Raw genomic sequence first — 26,882 nt, forward strand, 5'->3', positions numbered from 1 at the left:
AAGATCTAGAGACCAAGTGAAAATCACAATAACAAAAGAGATTGAGTATGACAAGAATAAAAAATGCAATATAATCAATACACTAGATGCAATAGAATCAATACAATGGAAGATATATAATTCATTTAAAATCTAGACAGGAAGGTTGAAAGTTATTAAAAAATGGTACACATGTTTTTTAAGTCTATAGACTCTTGTTAGTCTAATTAAGATATTTTGCCTTGATAGATTCTAGTTAAACTTATTTGGATAATTAAATAAGATTATTTAGAGTGTTTCCACTTTAAACGAACTTATCATGTTATCAATCTATCATATCCACCCATTGTAAATGTACTTTCCACCTTTGATGGGTGATCCATGTTTTATAGTGTTATCGCATTATTACCTATCCACATTTCATAACCACATTTCATAAGGTGAGAGATTTCATTATCCAATTCTATCATTTATACTCACCTTGGACATGTAACAAGGGCTCTCCTATGTACAAATGCCTTTTCTTGAAATGTGGCTTTTTCTTCTAATCAACAAAGGATTTGTAAACAGACATGCATTGCGAATCCAATCTAATAGATCGCGAGATCTGTCATTAAACCAGAAAATACAAGGCACCCTGGTGGGTTGCGTCTGACTCGCACAACATGGATGAGACTAAACAGTTTCAAACTCCCGTTATGCAACTTTGGAGTGGGAGAATACACTTTTAATGCTCTAGGTTCAAAGTTTTCACAACATTTTCCAGAAATGGGAGTCAGGAACATTTAGTAATATATATGGATTGGATTTATCCTATCCATCAATCATTTCTCTTATTTGAATTTTCAATATTGGATTTATCCTATGCGTTAATCATTTCTCATATTTGAATTTTCAGTATAACATTTTGAATGGAACCCAGAAGAAGGCAATATGGCAGTGCTTCCATGCGACAGTCCAAAATTTCTAAATTTCAATGCAGTCGAATTCACTTCTATTTAGAGATGGCCGCTCTGCATGTAGGACGCACTAAAGACTGTTTACTTACTCGGGCTTCCTGTGTAAGGTATGTGTTACATGCACCTCCCTATCCCTGTATATGTGGCCTCCAAAGGTATCTAGGTGCTACCAATGAAATTCATTACTAATCCATTTCCAAGAGTTGTTTGCCTTTTAAAATGTTGAAACATGATTGTGGAGGACTATCCATTTTACACTCCTTACTACTTACCAAATCCATTTAAAAGTTTTTACTCATCACTTTTTAATGTGGTCTATTACAGATGAAAATATTTCGGTCTATTACAGATGAAAATATTTCGGTCTATTTCATTTTACTTTTAAAATTTCTCAAATTTCAAATGCACTTCGTAGATGTGGATCTCATAACATGTAATTGTAATTCGAGCCATTAAACTTCCTTTTTCCTTGTCCTTATTGTATTCCGAGAATTCTGGTACATTTTAGAAACTTAATACTTCTGGAGTAATAGAGTGACCATACTCATGTAAGAGTTTTGAGTTGGTGATAAAGAGCGTTGGACACTATGTCATCTTTCTATCTCTTATGTAGAACTTGTCTTAGTCCCTTGCTTTTAATATCACATAACAATTCTTCCTCATCCTTACCACCCTTCAACAGCACCTCTACCATTTCCTTTCCCCTCCCAGTCACTATCTCCCCATCTTCACCAATCACAATTAGCTCCACATCTCTGTTGGCTTTATTCAAGAGAACTGATACTAATCTCCTTACTTTTAATGTTTTTTCATTATATCTTGTACTCCTCAGGTCATTATACAAATGTACAATACGCTGCCACAATTTATGTGCATCCAAGAATGACAGACTTGGAATATTAGATATTGCCTCTCTCTTCATTTCATAATTGGCCGCTTCTTGGGCATCCATCCATATATATATATACGTCTCCTCCCTACATACAGAACATTGCTCTTGATTTTCAATTTCATCAATGCAAAATTCAAACTAGGCACAAAGTCTAACATCTTCTCAAGGGAACCCGTGCACAAGAAAATTGTTTCTCCATGGTGAATAGCCTCTTTTATCTGTCATCACAGGAGCAATCATATTAATCTACTGTTGACATAAATAAATTCTTATTTTCAGACTAAGATAGGCTTTTGTTGAGATCAAAAGAACTCTGTAATTATATATGGAATTTGATTGAATGCACTTTACCTTCAATTGAGATGATTGCAGATTTTGAAAGACAAATTGCACACTAGCTTGGATCTTGAGTCCCTCCCACTCTAGGTTTCTGAGTTCATCTTCACGGCTTTGACAAAATGGATATGCCTCTAACCCCCACCTTTCAATCATAGGCAATGCATCTTTGCAGGAAATCATTCCCTTTGCATCTAGCACAACAAGTGCAGTTGCTGTATTAACCAAATGATGTAATGATTCTGGATTTATTAGCCATGGATTCGGAACCACTAGCCATGGAGAATTTGTAGCACATCTCTCATATTCAACCCAAGTTGGCCTTCCCCAATCCACTCTTGGGATACAAACAACTTCTGCTGGATAGTCATGTCTGTCTAAAATCTTTAGATACATATCTTTCAAAGCTGAAATCTGTATTTCAGACATGTTTATGGGTGTAATCAATAATAATAGCATTTTTCCGTGCAAGTCACTGATCTGCAACTGCAATTATCAGTGTAAAAGAACTTAGTACCAAAATTTGCTTTCAATTTACTATCGAATTCCAAGTTTTAATGAAAAATACCAGATAGAAGCTTTAAAAAGTTTAATACCCGTTGTTTGTTCTTAAGCAGAAGAAAATCTGTTTCTGTTGTCACCAACAATGCTCTCAATAATTCAATATTGCTCTCTCTCAGGATTCTGATTAAGAATTTAACCTCATTAAGTATATAGGAGATGTCTACCCATGCTGTGAAACATTTTATGCCATTTTCTTGGAAACCATCAGTGGTACAGAAGACATGCTGGCTATGAGTAGGATACAAAGAAAATAATTTATCCAAGAGTAAGGAACCCTGGGAGTTTTCAGGTGTGTAAGCCAGTATCCTGTCAATCAAATTAGTTGGTAATGAACTGAATGCCTTGCCGACATATATGAGTTTGAAGAGTTTACAATTGGATTCCAGCCTCTGGAGATTTTTTTCCAGTAATTCCCATACCACGGGTTCAGTGGAATGCAAACTAATGATTAAGATAAGGGCAGTCTCTGGCTGAAGAAAGTATGAACAGAATGCTTGTTGATGAGCGTCGATGAGAATTCTTTCTTCCCTGAAGAACTTTGATATTGTTGCTTTCAACAATAAAGAACAATAAGTTTCTTGCAATAAACAAACATGGTGTTTCTTTAAACCATCTGCATCTTTATAAAGAAACCATATGTTTTTCTTTGCATATATTACAGCTTTAAATCTCTGAATAAGTATTTACTATTAACTTTGAAATAAATCACAGCTATACCTGCAATTTTCCTGTTACCACTACCGCATGCCAGTCATCCTTTTCCCTATGCATTTCCATCCATCGTTTGATCAGCTTTTCACTTCCACTAATGTCTACACGCCAAAGGCTCTGAATTGCCACAACACTATCCATCCATTTCCCTTCTAACCTCTCACAATTTGTGAGTCCCAATCTTATTAAAGATGGTAAGGAATGGAAATCTTCAGAGAGATATTCCAATTGAGAGCATCCTGACAGATCTAGCTCTTCTAAACAAACAAGATTGCCAATTGCTCAGGAAGTATCAACAAACTAGTACATTGAGACAAGTCTAATTTTCTTAATGTTCTTAGGCAATGGAAGTCACTGCACAATTCCTCTAGCTTGTCGCATCTTGATAATCCCAACTCCTCCAGACAGCTAAGTCTACCAAAACCTTGAGGTAACTTTGATAAACTCCAGCAATTGAACATGTTCAATTTTCTTAACGCTACCGAGCAGTGGAAGTTATTACACATTTCTTGTAAGTTTTCACATCCTTGCAAGTCTAAATCTTCAAGGGAACTGAGTTTTCTGAGCTGACGGGGAAGCATTTTTAAACTAGAGCACCTTGCCAGTGAAATATTTTTAATCATTGTAAGTTCACAAATTTCTTCTGGTAGTTCTGTCAAACTTGAACACCCACTAAGTGATATGGACCCTGACAATGATGACAACTCTCCGATGCTATTGGGAAGACTTTTCAGATTTGCACATTTGCCTAATCATAAAGAAGTTAAGGATGTTAAATTCCCAATTCTTTCATGGAGCCCAAATAAACTGCTGCAATGTTCTAACCACAGGGATCTTAATGAGTAAAGCTTGTCAAAACTGCCTGGAAGCTGCTGCAAACTCCCACAGTATGTTAAGTCAAGCATAGTAAGAGCCTTCAATTTGCCAAACCCTTCTGGCAACTTCTTCAGGTTCCTACAATAACTCAAAACTAATTCCTGCAAAGACTGGAGCTTCTCCAACGAATCTGGCAGTTCTTTCAGATCTTGAGAAAAGGACAGGTTTAACTTTTCCAAAGAAAATAATTGACCAAAACTCTCAGGAATTTCTGTGAATTGGCATCTTGACAAATCTAACTGCTTTAATTTGCTAAGCTGCTGAAATGCTTTAGGCATTTTTGCCAATTTACAAAAATGCCACACACATATTCGTAGGTCCTTAAATGCTGCTACTGTAACTGGATTGATTTCAAGATTTTGATGGGTCATGCTTTGTTCTGATAGCTTAAGCACTTTGAGTTTTGATTTTATCTGAAACCAAAGAACAATATTAGCTCACATCCACTGAAATCTTCTTACTAAATCACAAATTGTTGTAGGATAGTCTAGCATTCAAATTTTAGCGAGAAAAATGTTGCATACCACGTGTTTATGATAAAAGTCGTCAAAGACAAAACATAGACAAAAAGTGATTACAGACCTGGGACAGATTCAACATCGTGTTGCCCTCAGAGTTATAATCCATGAATGTCAAACACTTTAATCTTGAAACATCAAATGGAATATTGGGTACTCTTCCCACCTGAAGAAACCTCAGCTTGTTAAATTGTTGACTGCATTTTCCTTTCACAAGTATTGAGTCTCCCATTGCAAATACTCGTAAAGACCCACACATTGTATCCAACTTTTCTGCTAATAGATGAAAAGGCTTCTTATTCCATTGCAACCAAACTCCTTTTATTTGGCGGAGAGCCTGTAGACATTAGGAGGCCACAACAACATAACTTTATATGAAACATCTTGCAACAACTGGCATAAATTTAATATGAATAGTAATAGGGTTTCATACCTGTTCATTGTTAAGGATTGCAGAAAAATCACCCACATTATTGAAACGGTTGTCTTTTGATTTATTACGACCAGCTGCAAGAAGGAGATCATGAATGCTTATCCTGTTTACTTTTCTTTTGACGTTATAACCCTCTTCGTGCTCAATTCTTTTGAGCAGCTTTCAAGCTCTTCCTCTCCTACAATGCATGCAACTTCTTCCCACTACCAACTATAGAAGAATGAGCATATGTCAAGAAAGGCCTCCTGAGCACTTCATTGAAGTTTCTCATATGCAAAGAGAATCCTTGATTCATCAAAATCCTCTTCCTTGTAGCCACTAAAAGCTTCTCCACTTTGGAGCCAATTAAGTAGTCTTTCATAAGCTTCATATTTGTTCTTTCGTTTATGGAGATATGCTCCTACTACTTCCAAAAACAGAGGACAGCAACTGCATTTCTTTGCTATCTCCTTGGCCTGAGGTCTTTCATTCAATATTGAATGAATGTCCTGTTCTCTATCTATCTTTTTGCATAACATTTGTAGGGCTGCATCAAGAGAAAGAGGTTCCATAGGATAAATTTTACAGGGTTTAATCCTGCAGTCCTCAATCACTCCCAATATATTTGTTTTTCTAGCTGTTAGAAGCATCCGTATTTTTTTGGGACCTGTTATCCCCTTAGGTAGAAGCTTCTCCAGATGGTCTCTCCTCAAGACATTGTCAATGTATAAGAAAACAGTTTCTTTTTCCATTATATCTTTTAAGCATTGCTGTCCACTTTTATAGACTCTTACCTTTTGATTCACACCAGTCAAATCCTGCACAATCTGGGATTGCAGTTCCTCTATTTTGGGATCTAAATCTAGGTTTTGGATGAGAGTAGCTTTGGAATGTTTCCAACCACGGAGTTTCTCTTTCAGAGATACATAAACTGCATCAGCTAAAGTCATCTTCCCAGCTCCTCCTATTCCATGTATAACAACTGCTACAACTGGCTTGTCATTTTCCCAATCAAGTAGTTCAATGACTTTAGTTACCTGTTGCTCTATTCTAACTGATTTCAAAGTTGACAAAATGAAATCAGAACTTACATATTAATATATTATCATCAGTTACTTTTAGCAAATAGCTGAACAGTACATTCAAGCAATTTACCTGCACTATTCAAGGAAGAAGCCTGTGGGTTGCTTCTTGCCATAGTACTGTGAATATCATCTAAAATACAAACACTAATCTGTTCATTTAATGTCTTGCATATCTCATCCACTTGAATGCTAAGTTCTTCAAGGTCTTGTTTGTCTCTTGAAGCCATGTACAATCTACATCAAGAATTTAACAAATGTGTTATGTATATTGCTTGCGGGTAGTCCAACTTTCTTAATATATTTCTGAGCATTTATGTTTCTTGGAAAACTAAGCAAGGGGTGAGTATTTACTATTTAGTTATCTTGTTATGGCTCTTTTCATGTAAACAATCTAGGGGCAATACTGCATGGCATCAACTATTTCAGTCACTCTCACATGTTTGGAGTAGGTCTAGACTCTACACAACTGACAAGTGCTCTACCAGGTATATGTACAAAAGGAAATGGACTTGAAACATTTCAAACTTGTCATTTTTCAAATCTGGATTCTAATCCACAGTTCTTCCAAATGCACAATTTATTCCAGTGTATTTATGACAATTCTATCTATAGATGATGGTATCAAAAATGCATAAATAAGTTTGATTTATAAACCAATAAATGAATCTCAACAAAAAAATTAATTTGATAGATTGTGAAAAAGACCTTGTATCTATCATTTGATGAGCTAAAGGGGCTTTGAGATGAAAATTCCATAAGGTGCAACACTTGGTGAAGGTTTTGCAAATGCGGCAGCAAGTTAAATGGGCTTGATCTTGGGAAAAACTTCATATTTAATAGTGCTTGAGTAGTAGTATTACTAGGATGGTGGCCTCATGGTAAGTCTCAATGCTTCACCCTTGCAAGCATCACTTGGATGCAATAAGTGCAATGTGTACCATTCGTTCTCACAAGGGATGGGTTTATGTGAACTGCTACGATGAAAGATGGATCAATGTGTTGGGCTCAAAAGCTATGTAATGGAGTTTAATAAACATCATAATTTGATTTAACAAAAAAATCTCCTACCTATCATTGAATGAGATGAAGGGGCTCTATAATGAATGATTCTTAAGGCACAACATGAGTTGAAGGTTTTTGCAAATGGGATAGAAAGTTACGTGGACTTGATTTTGGGAGAAAATTGATGGTTAAATTAACTTAAATACACTCAAGTCAAAGTTGTAGTGGCCTAGGTAACCTCCCAAGGAGTCCTATATTCTTAATTCATTCATACTCATGAGAGATGGGTTCATAAAATCACTCATGAAACATGGGCAATTCATTTGACTCAAAAAACTATGCAATTGAATACCAATAAAATTAATCAATAACTTGATACATTTGTGAGAAATACCTCATACTTGTCATTGGGTGACTTGAAAGAGCTCTATATGAATGTTTCATGAGGTACAATACTTTTAACAATTTGGCAAATATGGTGTTGTGTGGTTTTCACACCATCGCCCCATTAAAAATAGGGACCCCCTCTTTTCGTTTTAGCAAGTAGGAGTCTTTGTCTTAGGCAGTTTTGGTTGGCAACATTTTTTTCAACTCTCTAAGTCCAGGGTGAGTTTATGAAATTTTGGCTCATCATGAAGCAATTTTTGTCTCAGGTTTGTGTGAGCACTTTGGAGCCACTTTAGAGGAATTTTCGTATGCTAAGTCCAAGAGTAGAGTGGAACTTTTAGCTCGAGAGAGAAGGGGGTTGCATGTTTGAGAATTAGGAAAAAGTTTGTGAGGAAGCCATATTCGATACAAAATTCGCAACTTCGGAATTTTCCTTCCAATGGAAACTTCGCAACTTCGGAATTGTCCCTCCAATGGAAACTTTGCAACTTTGAAATTGTCCCTCCAATGGAAACTTCACAACTTCGGGATTTTCCCTCTAGTGGAAACTTTGCAACTTCAAAATTTTTCCCTTTGGTGGAAATTTTGCATCTTTGGAAATTCCCCTACCTCCCCATTTCTCCCAAAAATCTCAAGACTCCCCCTTTTGGAAAAATGAAGTGCAAATGCTTGAGGAAGCCTTTTGCAAGTGCTTGAGGAAGCCTTTATTCGGTGGCAAATTGAGCATTGCAATATTAGAACAATGAGGGGAAGAAATTGATAACTTTCTGAAGGATTTTCCTCTTGGAAAAATTTTGCATCTTCGGAAATTTCCCCACTCCGAGTCTCCCAAGTTTTACCATCCTCTAAGACATTAGTAGATTGATTTATGGCATTAGGGCAACACCATGAACAAGAGTAGAGCAAGGAATCACCAAGGAACATTTAAACAAGGACATTTTAAGAACATCGAGTCCTAGGAAAACTTCGCATCTTCAGGAATTTTCCTCCTCTCAGGATTTTCCCCAGCCAACTATTATCCTTTGTAAGTTACCAAAACCACCTACTCCTAAAAAAATTGAGGAGAGAGAAAGTGACAAGAATTAGAAATAACAATAATAATAACAAATGGTTTTGGATTGTGATTTGCCTCGACTTTGAAAAATTGTTGGTTGAAGTTGGGATAGAGTTTGTATATTGTTGATGTGATTTTATTTTCAGTTTTATCTCACAAGCTTAATGCTCTTCTCCTTTGTTTTGCAAGGTGAATTAGAGGAGGAAAAGAGCTGAATGGAAATTCATTCTTGGAACAACTTTGAAGATCAGAGTGTTGTTGTTGTTGCAAATTTGGCAATCCTAATTATGGTTTGTGGGAAGAAATCTTGGCCCTTGATCTTCAATCGATCTTGGCCCTTTATTGTAACTGAACTACCATCAAAGGCCAAGGCCTTGCCGTTTGTAATGTATTAGATTAGAGGGGCTCAAGAGATTAGCTTAAACATTGGAGGTAGTATAGACCTAGGAGAGTAGAGTAGGATAGCTAAGGGAAAGACTTGATCAAATTGTTGCTATGATGCTTGTCAAATTAATTGATAATTCATTGTTGGTTCTTCATGGTGGATTACTTGTTATTGCTTTGAAGTGTTGCATGGTTTCCTCAATTTTTCACTTGGAGTAGATTTCTTTTCATGTTGAAGTAGTTTACTTGAATGGAAGTTGTTGTAGATGTTTACTTGTTTGACTCTAACAAATCTGGACCTCTAACCTCTTGCCGATGGTAAGGGTGCTTTGCGTGGTAAGCCAATGAAAACTTCAATTGTTGTTCAATCTTTAGTTTGCATTCAAATGATGGGATTGGAGAGAGGATATTGATGTGGAAATCATTTGTGTATTCCTTAGAAGCTTGGACTAGGTGGGTGGAGTCACTGGTGAGATTACACCTAGTAGAGTCCAAGTCATCCATGATTCCTTGCTAGAGATAGAAGTAGTAGTAGAAGTTAAGTTGAAGTGGAGGATTGAAAAGTTGAACATTATTTTCATTGCACATTGCAGAGCCAAATCTTTAGAAGTGCAAGAGTTCATATCCATTGACTGAATAATGTAAGTCCCTTTGTCATAACCAACATATCACATCATAAAATTGGGTGAACTCCACAATTAAGAAAGAAACTTGAAGTCATTTCATGATCTTACTTTGCAAGCTTAGCATGAGAGATGACCTTATATCAAGAGAGGATTGAGTGTTTGTTTCTCCTTAAAACATGAAGTATTTGATTTTGCATGTTCTAGTGGAACAAAGCTCACATCAACATATGATACCAAGCTAGGTGGACATGATCTTAGGGGAAACTCCATGCTCAAGGCTTGAGTTGGAGTATAACTAGAATGGGGAACCTCCTAGGAAGTGTCAATGTTTCACCCTTCGAGCATTACCTAGATGCAATGAGTACTAAGTAGACTATTCATAGTCATGAGAGATAGATTGATGTGAACAACTCTTAATGAAACATAATCAATGAGTGCGAGTAAAAAAAAATGTACGTGAATAATGATAAAATTTTATAATTTGACACACTACAAAAAACACCTTGTCATCAACAAATGAGCTAATAGTGCTCCATTGTGAATTGATTTATAAGGCACATTTGCTGAAGGTTTTCCAAATGGGCTAGAAAGCTAAGCGAGCTTGTACCTTGGGGGAAACTCTATGGTTAAGCACACTCAAGTAGGAGTAATCCTAGGATAGGTGACTTCCCGGGAAGTTCCAATGTTTCACATTTATGAATATACTAAATGCAATGGATGATAACTGAACCATTCATGCTCATGAGAGATGATTTCTTCCAAAACACTACCCATGAAGTACGCATTCAATGAGTTTGGTTCAAAAACTATATAAGTGAATCATGATAAAACATTGTAATTTGATAGATTACAAAAAAAAAATACCTTCTACTTGTCATAGGTAAAAGCCATCTTACCCACAAATGCAAGCACTTGTATAGGTGCTTTTCCTGTTTGTTCCCAAGTAGTCATTTTGTAGTTGTGGTGTGATTTGTACATAAAGAATTCTACCTCCCTCAAAAAAGCTTATAACTTCATTTGTAACACAAGCAAAATTTACTGTATAGCGATAAATGTGCTAGGAAACATCAAATGTGCTTGGCATGATTAATTAATTTTTAAGTATAGATTTATATTGGAGACACAAAAGTAGAAATCAAGGAAAGAATGGTTCCACAAGTGGGGTACTATGAAGAGGAACAAGTGGCCCCTCGAAGATTTTGCCCTTGTATTTACAAGTTTTCGAGTGGTTTTTCTTGTTTTACTACTTTTTTTCATTGGTATCATCACCTTCTTACATGTCCTTGTTGTGATTGTTGCTAGCATGAATGCTGATGATATTCCTATGGGGGAGTATACTAGCATTGTTGTAGCAATGGAGAGACAACATAATTGTGTTCCATTCATGACTATGTTTGTCATCGATATCAACATACTGTGAAGATTGGCAGAGTAGTAGACATCAATTGAGGTCATATGGATCGAGTATTGAAGATGAGGTTAAGTGCGGTTGAGGACTTGTTCTGTTGTGTCTTGATGACGTGGTTAAGAGCACGTGTAGAAAGTCGAAGACTGGTAAGAGTTATTTGTGATTTATAGAAGATAGTTTGTAGACAGAGTTCCTAAGAAGTGGCTTCTGATGTTCGGATTATATCTCCTAACAGGGATAGAATCTGGATGAGTGAAGTTAGAGACAGAAGATAGTTTGATGATGATGTCAGCGAGTGTGCGAGTTTGAGGTGGCACGTGTAAGAAATTGTGAAGACCATGAGCTGACAATATTTTGTAATTGTGAAAAAGATGTATTGTAGTGTGTTATCTTATTGAGGTCCTATTGTAATTGTAATTGGGAAAGCCTCAAGGCCGACTCAATGAATTATTTTGAGGACATGGTATAAAGGAAAGTTATTTTCCTTGTGATGGAATGGGTATGAGTGTATGCAAATAATTTGTGAATGCAATAAGTGAAGTGGTAAATGCAAGTAAGCGATCAAAGGGATCATTGTGATGCAAGTTTGTAGATCCGGTATTGGGATTTGAGAAGTATTTGGTGCAAAAGAGGCATGGTATGACGACAGAGCAAGAGTTTGAGTTGTTGAGATTAGTTGCATTTCTATTATTCTGAAAGGAATAATACCGAGGCCAGTTTGACAGTGAGTTTGGTGGTCTTGCCCTTGAAGCTATTTGGACAATGGGTCCATTTGCCTTCTACAACTCTTAATAGGGTTGGAATCTTCTCACAGGGATTCAAAATCTCCTAACAGGGATTGATATGTATTGAATGTATTTCATTGGCTCCTAACAGAGTCCATCCTCTTACAACGAACTTATATATTGGTACATCATTTTGTTTGTATCATCCTTTTTTCTCTCTAATTGAGGATTTCCCTAGTAAACATATCTAGTGTTATTATGTATGTGTATCCTCTTATGGTTGCTATTTATATTGATCACATGTTAAGGTTTAATAAGGTTGATAAAAGTAATATTGATCTGATAACTTATTCACCCCTCCCCACCTCAGTTATCTTGGTGGACTTTACTTTCTAACTATTGGTATCAGAGCATCAGGTCCTTGAAGGAAAAACTTAACAAGTTTAGGAGATCAATGGCAGGTCATTTTAGATAGAAAGTCCTAAGTTCGATGTAGTTAACTATGACAGATGGAAAGAGAAGATGAAGACACATTTGCCATGCTTGGGTCCAAGATATTGGCTGATTAGTAAGAATGAGAAGACCATTGTGGAAGAAAACAAACTTGAAGAATGTAGTGAAGCTGAAAGAGATTTTTTCATATGTAATATGCTTCCTAGAGAAGCACTTTTGTCAGTTCTTCCTGAAAATGAGTATAGTCATGTAAAATCCTTGGTATCATCTCATGGAATTTGGAAAGCTTTGGAATCTACTTTTGAAGGTAATAAGCATGCTAAGAGAATTAGATTGCAAAATTGGATATGTTTATTTCTAGAGGTTAAAATGATGTAAGATGAATCTGTAAGAAGTTATATTGGCAAACAATCAAAGATTTTTGCAGGAATAAAATCTTGTAATGGAACTAAAGATGAAGATGAAATCATATGGAAGATCTTGAAGACTTTGACACCACATGCAAGCAGACATTGTAGATGATTGAGCAAGTGATACCTTGTACTAAGAAATTTTCTAGAGAGACTCTTCTTGGAAGATTGGAGGCAACATAAGTAAGTTTGAAACAATTTGGAGATTTACCTAGAGTGGAGACTACTTTTAGTGCATTAAGTGTTCGCCCTTCCTTATCAAGGAGTGCAAGCACTAGTGGAGATTATGCTAGCAGTAGTAGATCCAGATCTGAGGAAGATAGAAAGATTGAAGAAGGAATAGCCTTGCTTGTGAACAGAGAACCTAATGGTAAGAAAATATTTAAATGTTTGACTTGTAATGAATTTGGTCATTATGGTTTTAAGTGTCCTAAAAGAGTAAAGAAGTACAAAAAGAATTTCCAGTCTAGAAGACCTAGAGAATGCCTGTATGCAAATGATGATGATGAATTTGAGGAAAAGAGTGAGAGATGATGAGTTAGGATTTGTAGCTATAAAAGAAGAAAATCCTGAAAAGGAAGTCAGAGAAGAGAAAGCCCTAGTGTCACAAGTTGAGAAGAAATCTGATTGGATCATAGACAGTGCTTGTTCACATCACATGATTGGTGATATAAATAAATTTGTTAACTTCAACAACCATGATGAAGGAATTGTTAGAGTTGGTAACAATGTGACTTGTCATATGAAGCGAATAGGATCTATTACTCTTGATGGGAAAACTAATACAAATGATGTTTATTTTGTTGATGGATTAAAACATTACCTTTTGAGTGTTCGAAAGTTGGTTGATAAGGGATATCAATTATAGTTCATAGAGAAAACATGCATCATCAAGGACAAGAATGGTAAGATGATTGACACTGGTACAAGATCCAGAGGTAATGTTTTTCAGCTAAATCCTATAGAGATGACATGTTTGGTTGCTAAAGTTGATAACAGGTTGTTGTGGCATAGAAGGTTTTATCATATAAATTTTGACAATATTGTGAAAGAAAGTACTACATTTTATGTTAGGGATTTACCAAAAATTGTGAAGCCTACTAATGTTGTGTGCAAGGAATGTGATATGGCTAAGAAAAAGAAAAATTATTTTCCTAGCAAGAAGTTTTCTACAACAACAAAATTGGAGATTATTTACACAAATCTTAGTGACCCACAAAGAAAAAGAGGATTCTACGATGAAAGGTGACATTACTAGGATGATGTGGGTAGCATTCCTTAGAGAAAAGTCTGAAGCATTTGAGAAGTTTAAGTTGTTTAAGAATAGACTTGAAAATGAGTCTAGATTGAAGATTAAATGTTTAAGATCAGATAGAGGTGGAGAATTTACCTCGAATGAGTTTAATACTTTTTGTGAAATGAATTGTATTAAGAGGTAGCTATTAGACCCTAAGACTCCTGAGCATAATGGTATAGCTGAGAGGAGAAACAAGTCTATAACAGAAGCAACAAGAGCTATGCTGTTTGAGAATGATGTATTAAAGACATCTTGGAGAGAAGGTAATACAACAGTGTATACAGTGAATAGAGTGCAGATCAGAAAAGGTATAAATAAGACACCTTATAAATTGTGGTTTGGAAATGCACCATCAGTGAAGTATTTCAACATTTATGGAAGTAAATGTTATAACAAGAGAGATGATAACATTGCTAAGTTTGATGCAAGAAGCGATGAAAGTATGTTCCTTGGTTATTCATTGAAAAGAAAATATTATAGATGTTCTAATTAGAGAACTAAGACTATTGTTGAGAGCGCATATGTAAAAGTGGATGAAAAGTTTAGAGTTCAAGAGAGAATGCTCGATTATAATTTTGATGATGAAGAAGCTAATCTTAAGCCTATCCAAGAAAATTTTCAGACTTTTATGAGACTAACAATGATTTGCAGAATGATATTCAAGTTATGGAACAAAGAGAGGAACCAAGATCTGAACCTAGACCAAAAGTAATAGTTGAGACAATGACACCAACACCAAACAAGAATTCGACAAAGAATCATCTTGCTGATCAGACTATTGGAAGCAAAGACAAAGGAGTTATGACAAGAAACAAAGTACATGAATAACTATGGTTGATTTCTCAAGTTGAACCTAAGAGTGCAGATGAAACATGTAAGGATGATCATTGGATTCAAGCAATGAAGGAAGAACTAGATCAGAATGTGAAGAATGATACATGGGAATTGGTCCCTAGACCTAAGGATAAGAATTTTATAGGAACCAAATGGATTTTCAGAAACAAGATGAATGAACAAGGTGAGGTTGTGAGAAACAAAGCAAGATTTGTATGCAAAGGATATTCATAGCAAGAAGGTATAGACTATGACAAGACATTTGCACCTATTGCCAAAATTGAAGTAGTAAGGATGTTCTTGGCTTATGCAGCAAACAGGAAGTTCAAAGTGTATAAGATGGATGTGAAGTCAATATTTCTGAATGGAGAACTTGAAGAAGAAGTCTACATTGAACAGCCTGAAGGATTTCTTTTGACAGAAGAAAGAGATGTGGTATGCAAGCTGAAGAAAGCGTTGTATGGACTAAAGCAAGCGCCTAGAACCTGGTATGCAAGGTTGGATAAGTATTTGACAAAATTGAGATTTGCTAAAAGCACTGCAGATAGTAACTTATATAATTATATTTGACAGAAATTGAGAATGGTTTGTTGATTATTATAATATTTGTGGATGATATAATCTTTGAAGGTGATGATGAAGCAAGTGATGAATTTGCTAATGAAATGAAGAATGAATTTGAAATGAGCATGATTGGTAAGATAAAATATTTCTTGGGTTTACCAATTGTCCAGAACAGTGATGGTATTTTCCTATCACAAACTAAGTATTTGAAAGACTTATTAAAGAGATATGGCTTGGAAAGTTGTAAGCATGTTGGTACACCTATGATAATTGGTCATAAGTTATCTAGCAAAGATGAGACACCTACGGTTGAACAAAAGCAGTACAAATCCATGATTGGAGGTTTGCAATATTTGACTCACACAAGACCAAATATAGCAAATGCAATTGGCATAGTAGCAAGATTTCAAGCTGATCCTAAGGAATCACACTATGCAGTAGTAAAAGGATATTTAGATATATGAAGGGTACACCTTATTTTTCGTTATGGTATGATAAATGAAATGACTTTACTCTATGTGCATATACTGATGCGGATTGGGCAGGCAGTATGGATGGCAAAAAGAGTACAAGTGGTGGAACATTTTTCCTTGGAGGAAGATTGGTTTCTTGGCTAAGCAAGAAACAAGATTGTATTTCACAGAGTATAGCAAAAGCAGAGTATGTAGCAGCAGCAAACAATTTCAATCAGATCATGTGGATGAAACAAATGTTGAAGGATATCAGGATAGTGTTTTCAAAACCTGTTATCATACATTGTGATAACACAAGTACAGTGAGTATGTCTAAGAATGATGTATTAAATTCTAAGACAAAACACATATCCATTAAGTATCATGTTTTGAGAGAAAAAGTTGCAAAGAAAGAGATCAGATTGGAGTATGTTAATACAAAAGAGCAGATTACAGATATTTTTATGAAGCCTTTGCCTAAGGATACATTTGAATATTTGTGAGGTATGCTTGGAGTTATGCCCTTTCCTACTTTTGAGTAGACAATGGAGAGATTGCATCAGTCCATTGGTACAAAGCACTATTGTTTATCTGGATTGAATGCTGATGCTTCCTCTATGGGGGAGTATCTATGATTGAGCAGAGTCATGAAGGACTCTTGGTAGCTGGTATTTAGCAATGCCTTTGGACACTTGAGCTGGTTGAAGACATTAAGCAGCAGATTGACATAATGATGCCTTTGTCATTGATGTCAATGGGGGAGAAGTAGTGCATGAAGAACATCTCCTATGAATGGGGGGGGAAGTGAATGCATATGAGAGAATCTCTTGTGAATGTGGGAGAGTTACGAAGAAGAAAAGATTGATGTCAATAAGGGAAAGTACATAAGAGCATAAACAATTGAGAAGTTTATCAATGGGGGAGCAATAGTTGTTCCTAAGAGTTTCAGATTCATGAAGAGGATTTCAAAAGATCAAAGAAGCAGAGTTGGATTTGGTATTCTTGGAATTTAGATGTTTTTCATCTATGTTGCCGTCAATGCCAAAGGAGGAGATTGTTAGCATGAATGCTGATGATATTCCTATGGAGGAATAGTCTAGCATTGCTAGAGTAGTGGATTGATAAGTCTAGCATTGCTAGAGTAGTGGAGAGACAGTTAGCATGATTGTGTGTTGCATTCATGATTATGTTTATTATTGATGTCAACATACTGTGAAGATTGGCAGAGTAGCAGATAGAGATAGAGATCGTACAAATCGAGTATTGAAGATGAGGTTAAGCATGGTTGATGACATGTTCTATAGTGTGTCTTGATGACGTGGCTAAGAGCACGTGCAAAAAGTCAAAGACTGGTAAGAGTTATTTGTGATTATAGAAGATAGTTTGCAGATAAAGTTCCTGAGAAGTGGCTTCTGGTGTTCAGATTATATCCCCTAACAGGGATAGAATTTGGATGAGCGAAGTTAGACAGAGACAGAAGACAGTCTGATGATGATGTCAGTGAGTGCACAAAGTCCAAGGTCACACGTGTAAGAAATTAAAAAGACTATGAACCGACAATATTTTGTTATTGTAATTTTAATTGGGAAAGCCTCAAGGCCAACTTAATGAATTATTTTGAGGACATGGTATAAAGGAAAGTTATTTTCCTTGTGATGGAATGGGTATGAGTGTATACAAGTAATTTGTTAATGCGATAAGTTAAGTGATAAATGCAAGCGATCAAAGGGATCATTGTGATGCAAGTTTGCAAATCTGGTATTGAGATTTGAGAAGTATTTGGTGCAAAAGAGGCACGGTAAGAGGACAAAGCAAGAGTTTGAGTTGCTGAGATCAGTTGCATTTCTATTATTCTGATAGGAATAATATAGAGGCCAGTTGGACAATAAGTTCGGTGGTCTTGCCTCTGAAACTGTTTGGACAGTGTGTCCATCTACCTTCTACAACTCCTAACACAGTTGGAATCTCCTCATAGGAATTCAAAATCTCCTAACAGGGACTGATATGTACTAAATGTACTTCATTGGCTCCTAACAAAGTCCATCTTCTTACAAGGAACTTATATATTAGGATATCATTTTGTGGGTATCATCTCCACTGAGGTTTTACCTCTGATCAAGGGTTTCCCTAGTTAACATATATGGTTATGTATGTGTATCTTCTTATGGTTTTCTTTTATATTGATCATATGTTTAAGGTTTTATAAGGTTGACAAAAGCAATATTGTTTGCTTCTATCATTTCTTTGCATTGTGGTTCTGACTTTTTTTTATGCATTTTTTTGTTTCCCTCATGCACATGCATTCCTTTCTAAGAATTGTGCCATCTTGGGTTTGATTTGTTGTGATCGGAAATTGATTATTTGTTGTATGCTCTTCGAAAGTTATGCAATTGCTAATGATGAGAGGAAAAATGCAATTAATGCAAACGGTATTGTTGGTGGGGTGGAAAATGTTAATATTGAATCTACCAAACCATCGTATAAGGCAGTGGTTACTGAATCTACCCAACTTAAGTGTGTTTCAATGGAGAATTTGTTAGAAAAATGGTTGTGGGAGCAGTTAGAGGAGTGGATCCCATGCCAATGGACATCGAATGGGAGACAGAGGCCTCGTGGAAGCTACAGATTCCAAAGGAGAAGATAGTAAGATCCTCTTGCCCAGTGTGAAAACCCTTTCACTCTCTGTAAATGATGACATGGTAAAAGCTATTAAATTTGAGTAATCTCATTTACGGAACATTGCCATATTTTTTGTTTGCATGGATAATGAAATTTTTACCTACTAGAATATTTTTGGATGATTGGTTCAGCAATGTGTGGAGAAAAAAGCCTAGAATTGTTGTAAGCTTTAGTAGAATGATTTAGAAGGGTTTATTTTTCATGTTTATGAAATCTCATGACAAGCAAGTGTTAAAAAATGACTTCTTCAGTGTTGGCCAAACCCTATTTACGGCCTTTCCATGGTCACCCAATGACAATGTTGAGCAAGTGATTGCTCGTCCTTATCCAAATTGGGTCAAATTGAGAGGGGTCCAGCCTGAATTCTGACCCTCATCCTTAATATGCTTGAACCATTGGGCTATGCTCTTCAACTGAGGATTCAAGGGTCAGAATCTTGCATTTGAATGCTAGAATCCTCGTTGCTCTAGACTCTGAGATGTTTTTTTCTAAAAGGATTTATGTATACATTGAAGGAAAAATTTCAATTGGGAAATTGTCTTGCTTGGCAACCTAGGAGCTTGTTTGCATTGCAAGCTTAATAGTCATACAAGGTGGGATTGTTCATCCCTAAAGAATATCTAGAAGTCTTCAATGTCACATCTGTGGGAAATGACTCTATTAACCCTTTGAGGAAGGAAATTTCTGGTGAAAATATTAAGAACCCTTTGTCTAACGAAGGGAGAAATGAAGTTGCCTCCTCTAATGAAAAGAATATGCCTAGCAATGGTACTCTAGATAAACCAGAAGGAAAGTTTGTTACCTTGTCTAACCCTCTCTTCGAAGAGGATTTGGATGTGATACCCACAAATGGGTCTAATGTAAGTGTCTACCCTAACCCTTTTGGTTGTCATCCTCAATATCTCCCAATTCCTTGGGAGATTCAAAAAGATGATATGCTCACCAAAAAGAATGCACAACAAATTACACTTAAAAATATTAATGTAAAAGGAAAGAGATAAGGAGAAATGAACACAATTCTTTGGAGCAGAGAAATGTCCCATTTGAGATCATGAACTCTCCAGTAGAAAAGGTAAACTCATCTCATATTGTCCCCATTGAAGTTGATGGTAATGGTTTGTTGAAAAATGGAGAAGCCCAATTCACTAAAGTTGTTAGTAAGAGTTCAAAAAAGAAAAGAAAAGTCTTTGAAAGGCAGAAATTCAGAATAGTGCTAAATCCATTGAGCAAGCAAGTAAACATAAAAGCCTTGATATGCCCGAGTGTTTGAATAGACTTTATAAGAATGAAAAACCATCCATAAACAATTCATAATGATAAACATACATAGCTGGAATGTAAGGGGTCTTGAAATGCCTGACATAAAGTATATTGTTAGGAAATGGTGTAATATGCTTACCAATAAGGTAATTATATGTTTACAAGAGATTTACATAACTGGTTATCTTACCTTTAACACTCTAAAAAAATTATGGGAAAAAGCTACCTCTTTGTACTTTGATCATGATAGAGGAAAAGGTAGGGTAGCCACTTTGGTTGGCCTTGAGCAGTCTCATAAAATTGAGACTAAAGTTGTCTCCCCTTGCCAAAGAGCCCAATGGGTTGTATTCAATACAGATGATAAGAAGGTGGGGATTTGTAACATTTATGCTCTGAATGACTACAGGAAGAGAGCCTCTCTTTGGGATTGGTTGGTGATAAACCTTCCTGTTGCTAAATGGATTGTGGTGGGGGACTATAACATGATTGAGAGTAGTGGTGATAAATATGGAGGAGTCAAAAATATTTGGAAAGGTAATGGATTTTTCTTCTGGACTAAGTTCAAAAGAAGACTTAACCTTTGTGATCCTATGAAGAACAAAAAAAAAGAAAGAATTTGATAGCATTTGGTTCACATGGTGCAATAATCAAACCAGTAAGAAAAGGATATATTGCAGGCTTGATAGGATGTATGTGAATGCCTTTGTTTTTTGTCTTCTCTCATCGTCCTAGCCAATCTCCTATAAGAGTCCTACCTGCCAGCATTTCTGACGGCTCCCCTATCTCTGCTCGCATTGCCCTTCATGGCCTCTAAACCTTGTAATCTCAACACAGAAGAAAAACAATCTCTTCAAGCTCAATGTACCTTTCCTTAAAGGTCAAGAAAATCTTGAAGTAACTAAAACGGTAACCTGTCTTACTAAGTATTGCAACACTGCATGTACTCCAAGAGAGACCTAGGAACATTTGTTTGATGCTTGGAGATTTTTTTTCCAAATTATTGGTAAGAAGGAAGCCCAAGATAGGAAATATGAGGAATGGTATTATCAAATGAAGTTGAATGAGGCTGAAAGAGACTCACAGACTAAGGTAATGATAGAAGCCTTGAAGAAACTTGATACATACTAAGATTCAGCTTAGAAAGATTTAGAACTATGATTGCTCAGAGCAGAGAATTAGGGCAAAAATGACCTGGGTCAAAGATGGTGAGAAAGGAACCAAGTATTTCTTTAACATCATCAGGGCAAAACAGAATAAAGAGATGACTAGAGGCATTCAATCTCATAATGGATTCACCAGTGATAATAAAGAAATAATGAGTGCATCAAAGGATGGGGCTGATAATCATAGGGCTTTGGAACAATGTATAAAATTGATTCCCAAAAAGATATCTAAGGAGGATGAGAAGATGCTTAGTAAAAACATTAAACTTTTGAAGACGCTCTAGGCTCAATGGCAAATGGGAATTTCCCAGGTCTGGATGGTCTTCCCGTGGAGTTTTACAAGCAAAACAAGGACAGGATTAACCTTGAACTCTTGGAGATGTATCAAGATGCACTTGAGAAGGGATCTCTTGGTGAGGATATCAATAGAGGTATAATCAAACTACTTCCTAAAAGTGGAGAGGAGTCCCAAGTCAGAAATTGGAGACCTATTACTTTATTGAACCTTTTCTACATGATTATTGCAAAGCTTTTGGCCAGAAGGATAGCTAGCATTCTCAACAAGATTGTTTCAGTTACTCAGACAGGGTTCACTAAAGGCAGATACATCTTAGAAAATATTGTTTCTAGCTAGGAAGCAATACACTAGGCTAAGGCCGATAACCAGAATGTGGTAATGGTGTTACTTGATTTTGAAAAAGCATATGACATAGTGGAGTGGCCCTTTGTTTTTAATATGCTTCATGCATTTGGTTCCCCCCCCCCCTAAAGACTCCTCCACTGTTATTGAGGTCAATGGAGAAATCTCTGACCCCACCCCTCTTGGTAGGTCTATCAGATAATTGTGTCCTATTGCTCCAACACTTGTTGTGCTTGTTTCTGATGCGTTATGTTATGTTCTCAGAGCTTCAGATTTTGGCCCCCCTATGAAAGGTATTTCCTTACCTAACCAAGATGAATTAATCAATGAACAGTTTGCAGATGATACTCCTCTGTTTGTCAAGCTTTCTGAAGATAAATTTGATAATGTTCTGAACAGACTTCAATTTTTTTACCTAGCATCAGGTGCAAAAATCGCCCTTCATAAATCCACAGTGCTAGGTTGAAATGAAGAACCACCAGATTGGCTGCAAAGAAGAGAATGGTTATGGGTAGGACCCACAACCATTATTAAGTATTTGGGCATCCCTTTTGCAATTGACCCTTCCATCAAAGATATGTGGCAGTATCTGGAATGTCAAACTCATGTTGTCATTGGCTAGTAGAATTCAAGTAGTTCGAAAAGTGTTGGCTTCCCATACAATTTTTTATGCATCCTCTTGGTTGTTTGTCAAATATCAAAACGGGAAGCTTGATAAAATTCTGAGGGATTTCCTTTGGTCAGATGGCATGGGGCACAAAAAAGGCACAATGTAAACTGGGACTGGTGTTGCAAACCAGGAGAAAGGGGTGGCCTTGGGCTTAAGGACTTGAAAGCTCATGGGATCGCACTAGCCTCCAAATGGATATTCAAGACTCTCCATGGTAATGAAATTTGGAAAGCTCTTGTGCGAAATAGTCTACAACTGTCAGCCATTAGAAAGGGTAAGCAGTGGAAGGACACCCCCCTAGTTGATATTGTTTTGGTGATTTTGACATCAAGGTGTTTGGATCTAATGTGTTTTCTTCTTTGTGGAAAGCATGGTGTTGGGTAGGACATCTTCTCTGCTCTAAGTATGATGTTGGGAGCAATCCTACATATGATGTTGGATCTATTTGGTGGGGCATTTATCTTAACAAGAAACCTCTTGCTTTAACCCAATGTTGTTTTTCTTAGTATTGGAACTCTATAGAGATCCCTCACATTAGGGATATTATTTTTGACAACCAATTGGATTCATGGGAAGAAATCAGGGAGAAATTCAATACCTGCCCTTCTCAAAAGAAGATTTATAGTATATACTCTCATTTCAAAAGCTACAGGCAGGTTCTTTCCTGGTAAGATTATGAACACTGATCAGGTGAAATGGTCTGATGGTAAGATGCTATTAGATATTTCCACTAAACAAATGTACACTTTGCTGAAAGAAGATAATGGCACATTTAGCAGAATTAATCAAAACTGAGGCTGTAACTGGTCAGTCTCTAGGTGACACATTGTTTTTGAATTGTTTTGGCACTTCCCTCTTGAGCCCAAGAAAGTTTGTTTTCATTGGATCCTTTTGCTTAATAAGTTTGCTGTGGGTTCTGTTCTTTCTTCTGTTGGTATAGAAGCTGTAACTTGTTCCATTTGCAATTGTCCCGAAACCTTTGAACATCTTTTATTTGAATGCAAATTTACTAGTAATATTTGGTCTCTTTTTCTTGGTCAACCTGTTAGATGGAATTCATAATTCTAGACCAGATCTCTTGTAGCATGAACTCCTTACTAGTTTTGTGGATATTTTTAATTTCAAAATGAACAATTTTTGGTTTATTCTTACTGCTGAAATACTGTGGTTCATCTGGAAGCAGAGAAACAAAGAGATTTTTGGAAACAGGAGACGGGATCATACTGGGTTTAATCTTAAACTCACCCATTTTTACATAATGTCACAGGTCTCTGCTGTGCTTGAAGTACCTAAAGACAGATTCATGATCTTGGTAAGAGGAGGAGCCATGATTATATACAAAGAGGACATTCAATCAGCAAACTACTTCAATACCTACTCGGATATGCTGAATCCGGAAGAGCTGGAGAGTCTTAAGCAATTCACCAAGAACAAACACATTGATATCAATCAAGAGAACAAAAAGATCAGAGAACAATGGGAAAAAAGAGCACTATCCTGGGAAGATACACCCGGAAGTACACCTGCAGTAGGTCCTCCCATTGGAGCTTTTGAATGTGCCGAGGCAGAGTGCAGCAATAGCATAATTGATGCATGGGATTAATCAAGCTGGATAGTTTACTTACTTTTTTTTAATGCTCTCTTATATTTTTGATGGATCCTAGTGGATGTTATAGGTGATATGTTGAAAGCTATTGTATATATCTGTAGCCGTAGGTACAGTCTCAGGTGAGACATAAAACTGAATCAGTATCATCATATTTTTTGTGGTTGCTACCTTCTGATAAACTTTGGTCCTGGTAAATGTATGCAGTCCTCAAACTATCTTAATATGCAAGAAAAGGTAGATTTGATATTTTTTATCTGTACTAACAAGGGCAGAACGTGCAAGAAAAAGAAAATAGAAAATGAGTTTTTCTTTCAGCCAAATTTTGGAAGCCTTTACTAATTGGCAAGGGAAAGGACTTGTCTGGATTTACCTTCCAAGTGTTTTTCTTTTCTTTTGAAAACACCACAATATTGCTCCTTTAACTATCAACTGTAAAGATTCTTTAATCCTTGTCTGCATCTCATATTTTAGACAAGGAAGACACTGGAGTTGCATTATTACCTTGCATAAATTATTCATGGACTTGAGAAGCTTCAAGCGCTCCATTCTGTTAGATTCTATTGTTTCCAGTCTTTCTAAGACAGCAGCAACCAACAAGAACCCCACTCCAACCCAATGCATATTTCCAATGGCATTCAACACTGCTATAGCTGTCCCATGTTTATCTCCAAGAGACTTTTACATCTGATCCACAAAGCCATATTAACTTCACAGAGGTACTAAAGATCACAATTTCCCTTTCTTTTGGCTATTAAAATTAACTAGTAGAATTTAATTGTAAATGAAATCTAGTTCTAACCTATGTTTTGATCAAAATAGAAAATCTTTCCAATTAGAAAACACAATTCAGTTTTCTGCTAACTTAAATCATTTTGTGCTAGGAGGAATATGACCGGAAGTACATGTTCCTACAGAGGGGAATATCACCTGAAAAGAAATGATTTTGACATGCTTTGACACCACTTCGGATAATTTGAATGTATTTCCTGCGGAAGGAGGGCCAGCTGCACCATTATTTAGTCCCACATAAGATGGATTTCATTTACCCTACAACCAACGATCAAGCTTATTGATACAAAACCATCCTTGAATTAAGGAAACAAACATAGATATTCTTGTAAGGTACATATGTTTTCTACCTTAGTGTTGTATTGAGAAATAACGCTCTCAATCATGTGGACTAGTTCTTCTAGATTGAGATCTGGTGTATCCTCACGAGTATTAAGAAGTCTATCAATAATTTCAGAGGCGGTAGCAGAGGTTGAAGCAGTTGAAGCAACGGAAGAAATTAGTATTGAAAGATGAAACCCAAGTGGGGGTCGCCAGGAGACTAACAGTGAATTGTTGTACCAAGTGGCTGGAAAGAAATCATATCGTATTGTTTCTGAGCTATGACTGCTTTATAAAACAAGTATGATCTCAGAGAAGGCTTCACCAAAAGACTGCACCTTCTACTTGAGGGTATAGAATATGCCTCTTCAACCAAATGATAAAACCAAGCTCTTTTTCAAGAGACTTCGTAGCCTTTAAGTAGATGATTTGTAACTTAGCAGATACCACATATAGATATGGACTTGTAATCAAAATACAGATAAAACCTGAGAAGTGACCCCCATATCTCCTACCGAAAACATAATTTAGCTGTGACCTGTAATCATGTTGATTTCTTGACTCCAAAAGTGATGCAAATGTCAACTTTTGCACTCATTCAGAGTTGCAAACCGTTCAATAGGTGTGAGGCCAGTATCTTCCTATATATGGAAGTAATTGTGGAGGTAAACAACGCGTTCTCAACTGCCTCCTTTTGACAAACACATTAAGATTCTATTGCATGTAGTCAAGAAATTATTTGTATGTTATCATGCCGTGAGTTCCTGCCGAATGGCAGGATGCTTTTTCTCATTTTGCTTGAACCAATGGGTTTTAATTGGTTTGTACTTCATGCAGTAGGGCTCCATGTTTGAGTCCACTTTATAATTTATCCAGCACACTCTGTGAGTCCACAGCTGTGGGTTTAGTTCTTGTATTTATTAAGCAGACTGTATTATGGTAAGAATTTGATTGTGGTGTCCTCTGAATAGTTTGTATGGTTCTTTGGTGTACAATAATTGACCTTACTGTTTGCTAGAACTTGAATGCTTTGTTAGATTTTTTCTCAATAGTCTTGTCATATACAGAAGCTGAATCAAATTTCCACAAGAAAATCTTTGTAAGATCTTTCGTAATGTGGATCACATTTACAATTTTTATTGTTTGTTTGTGACAGCAAGCTTTGGAGAAAATGTGGTTTCCATTCATTTGCGTGTCCTTTACTTACTATCTTGGACGATGTTTATTGCTGTCAAGCCGACATTAGCATTCAATTTGCGTGTTGAATTTCTACGATCGGCACATTCTATTTATTCATTCTTCCTTGGGGCAGCAATGGTAAAAACCCAATCTTTGTTGTGACTTTTTAGTGGACTCATATTTCGATTGAGCACATTACCTGTGAGGTTTTTCAATCTTCAGGTATTGTATTATTTTCGCTTCACATTTTTATCCGCTTCCTGGCTATCTCATATTTCGTAGAACACTGAGTTCACTAACTCATTGTGTATTTTTCCCCTTACGTATTGAGCTGTTGGAGGGAGGAATTTAACCCTTTTGCTTTCCATGCTTTGTTTTGTGGCTTCTGCTTACACTATCAAAGACAATCATAAATCTTTGTCACCTGATTTTGGATAGAAGATATTAATAGTTCCTAACTAGAGGCGCGCTCTTGTAACTACATTTTGTTTTTGTTTATTTGCTTAGTTTTATGTCATGTTCATATAGAGACCTTAGAAGCCCACTTTACATTAATTTTAAATTTTTGTTTGCTAAATTACTCCCAATCAACAAAGAAATACAGGAAAAAGATAAGTAGAGATCATCTACATTGAATTTACTTA

The 26,882-nt window shown here is 36.3% G+C and overlaps 2 protein-coding genes and 1 long non-coding RNA gene across 7 annotated transcripts; 1 reads left to right on the top strand and 2 right to left on the bottom strand.

Moving 5' to 3' along the window:
- Positions 1 to 397: 397 nt before the first annotated feature.
- On the top strand, positions 398 to 26,603 carry LOC149547077 (uncharacterized). Of its 4 annotated transcripts, none has more exons than XR_016353826.1 (3): positions 398 to 767; positions 878 to 1,045; positions 26,216 to 26,603. It is a non-coding gene; the product is annotated as an uncharacterized LOC149547077 (long non-coding RNA). The 4 variants fall into 4 exon arrangements; XR_016353825.1 differs by having other exon boundaries at positions 398 to 718; XR_016353827.1 differs by lacking the exon at positions 26,216 to 26,603 and adding an exon at positions 23,608 to 24,195 and having other exon boundaries at positions 400 to 718.
- Positions 3,165 to 5,401, bottom strand: LOC149547078 (uncharacterized). 2 transcript variants are annotated; one of them, XR_016353824.1, is made up of 4 exons: positions 5,269 to 5,401; positions 4,900 to 5,172; positions 3,448 to 4,730; positions 3,165 to 3,280 (listed from the first exon to the last, which is right to left on the bottom strand). XR_016353824.1 is itself a non-coding variant. In XM_089791493.1 (3 exons), the coding sequence occupies exons 2-3, from the start codon at positions 5,092 to 5,094 to the stop codon at positions 4,194 to 4,196; spliced, it is 732 nt and encodes a 243-aa protein (XP_089647619.1). In that variant the 5' UTR covers positions 5,095 to 5,172; positions 5,269 to 5,401; the 3' UTR covers positions 3,302 to 4,193. The 2 variants fall into 2 exon arrangements, 1 of the variants encoding a protein (XP_089647619.1); XM_089791493.1 differs by lacking the exon at positions 3,165 to 3,280 and having other exon boundaries at positions 3,302 to 4,730.
- On the bottom strand, positions 5,523 to 6,451 carry LOC149547079 (disease resistance protein L6-like). The gene is made up of 2 exons (XM_089791492.1): positions 6,403 to 6,451; positions 5,523 to 6,301 (listed from the first exon to the last, which is right to left on the bottom strand). Exons 1-2 carry the CDS (start codon positions 6,443 to 6,445, stop codon positions 5,523 to 5,525), a joined length of 822 nt encoding a protein of 273 aa, XP_089647618.1. The 5' UTR covers positions 6,446 to 6,451.
- Positions 26,604 to 26,882: the final 279 nt, after the last annotated feature.

Source organism: Cupressus sempervirens, chromosome 7 (genome assembly GCF_028749045.1).
Source record: "Cupressus sempervirens isolate cs-2001-9-10 chromosome 7, ASM2874904v1, whole genome shotgun sequence".
NCBI classification, from domain to species: domain Eukaryota; kingdom Viridiplantae; phylum Streptophyta; class Pinopsida; order Cupressales; family Cupressaceae; genus Cupressus; species Cupressus sempervirens.

Excerpts from the sequence above, each read along its gene's own strand:
- LOC149547078 (XM_089791493.1), bottom strand. The coding sequence starts at position 5,094 with ATGTGTGGGTCTTTACGAGTATTTGCAATGGGAGACTCAATACTTGTG. Across the intron at positions 4,731-4,899 it reads CGATGTTGAATCTGTCCCAG|ATAAAATCAAAACTCAAAGT; the intron begins GTCTGTAATCAC and ends CTTTGGTTTCAG.
- LOC149547079 (XM_089791492.1), bottom strand. The coding sequence starts at position 6,445 with ATGGCAAGAAGCAACCCACAGGCTTCTTCCTTGAATAGTGCAG. Across the intron at positions 6,302-6,402 it reads TTCTTCCTTGAATAGTGCAG|TTAGAATAGAGCAACAGGTA; the intron begins GTAAATTGCTTG and ends CTTTGAAATCAG.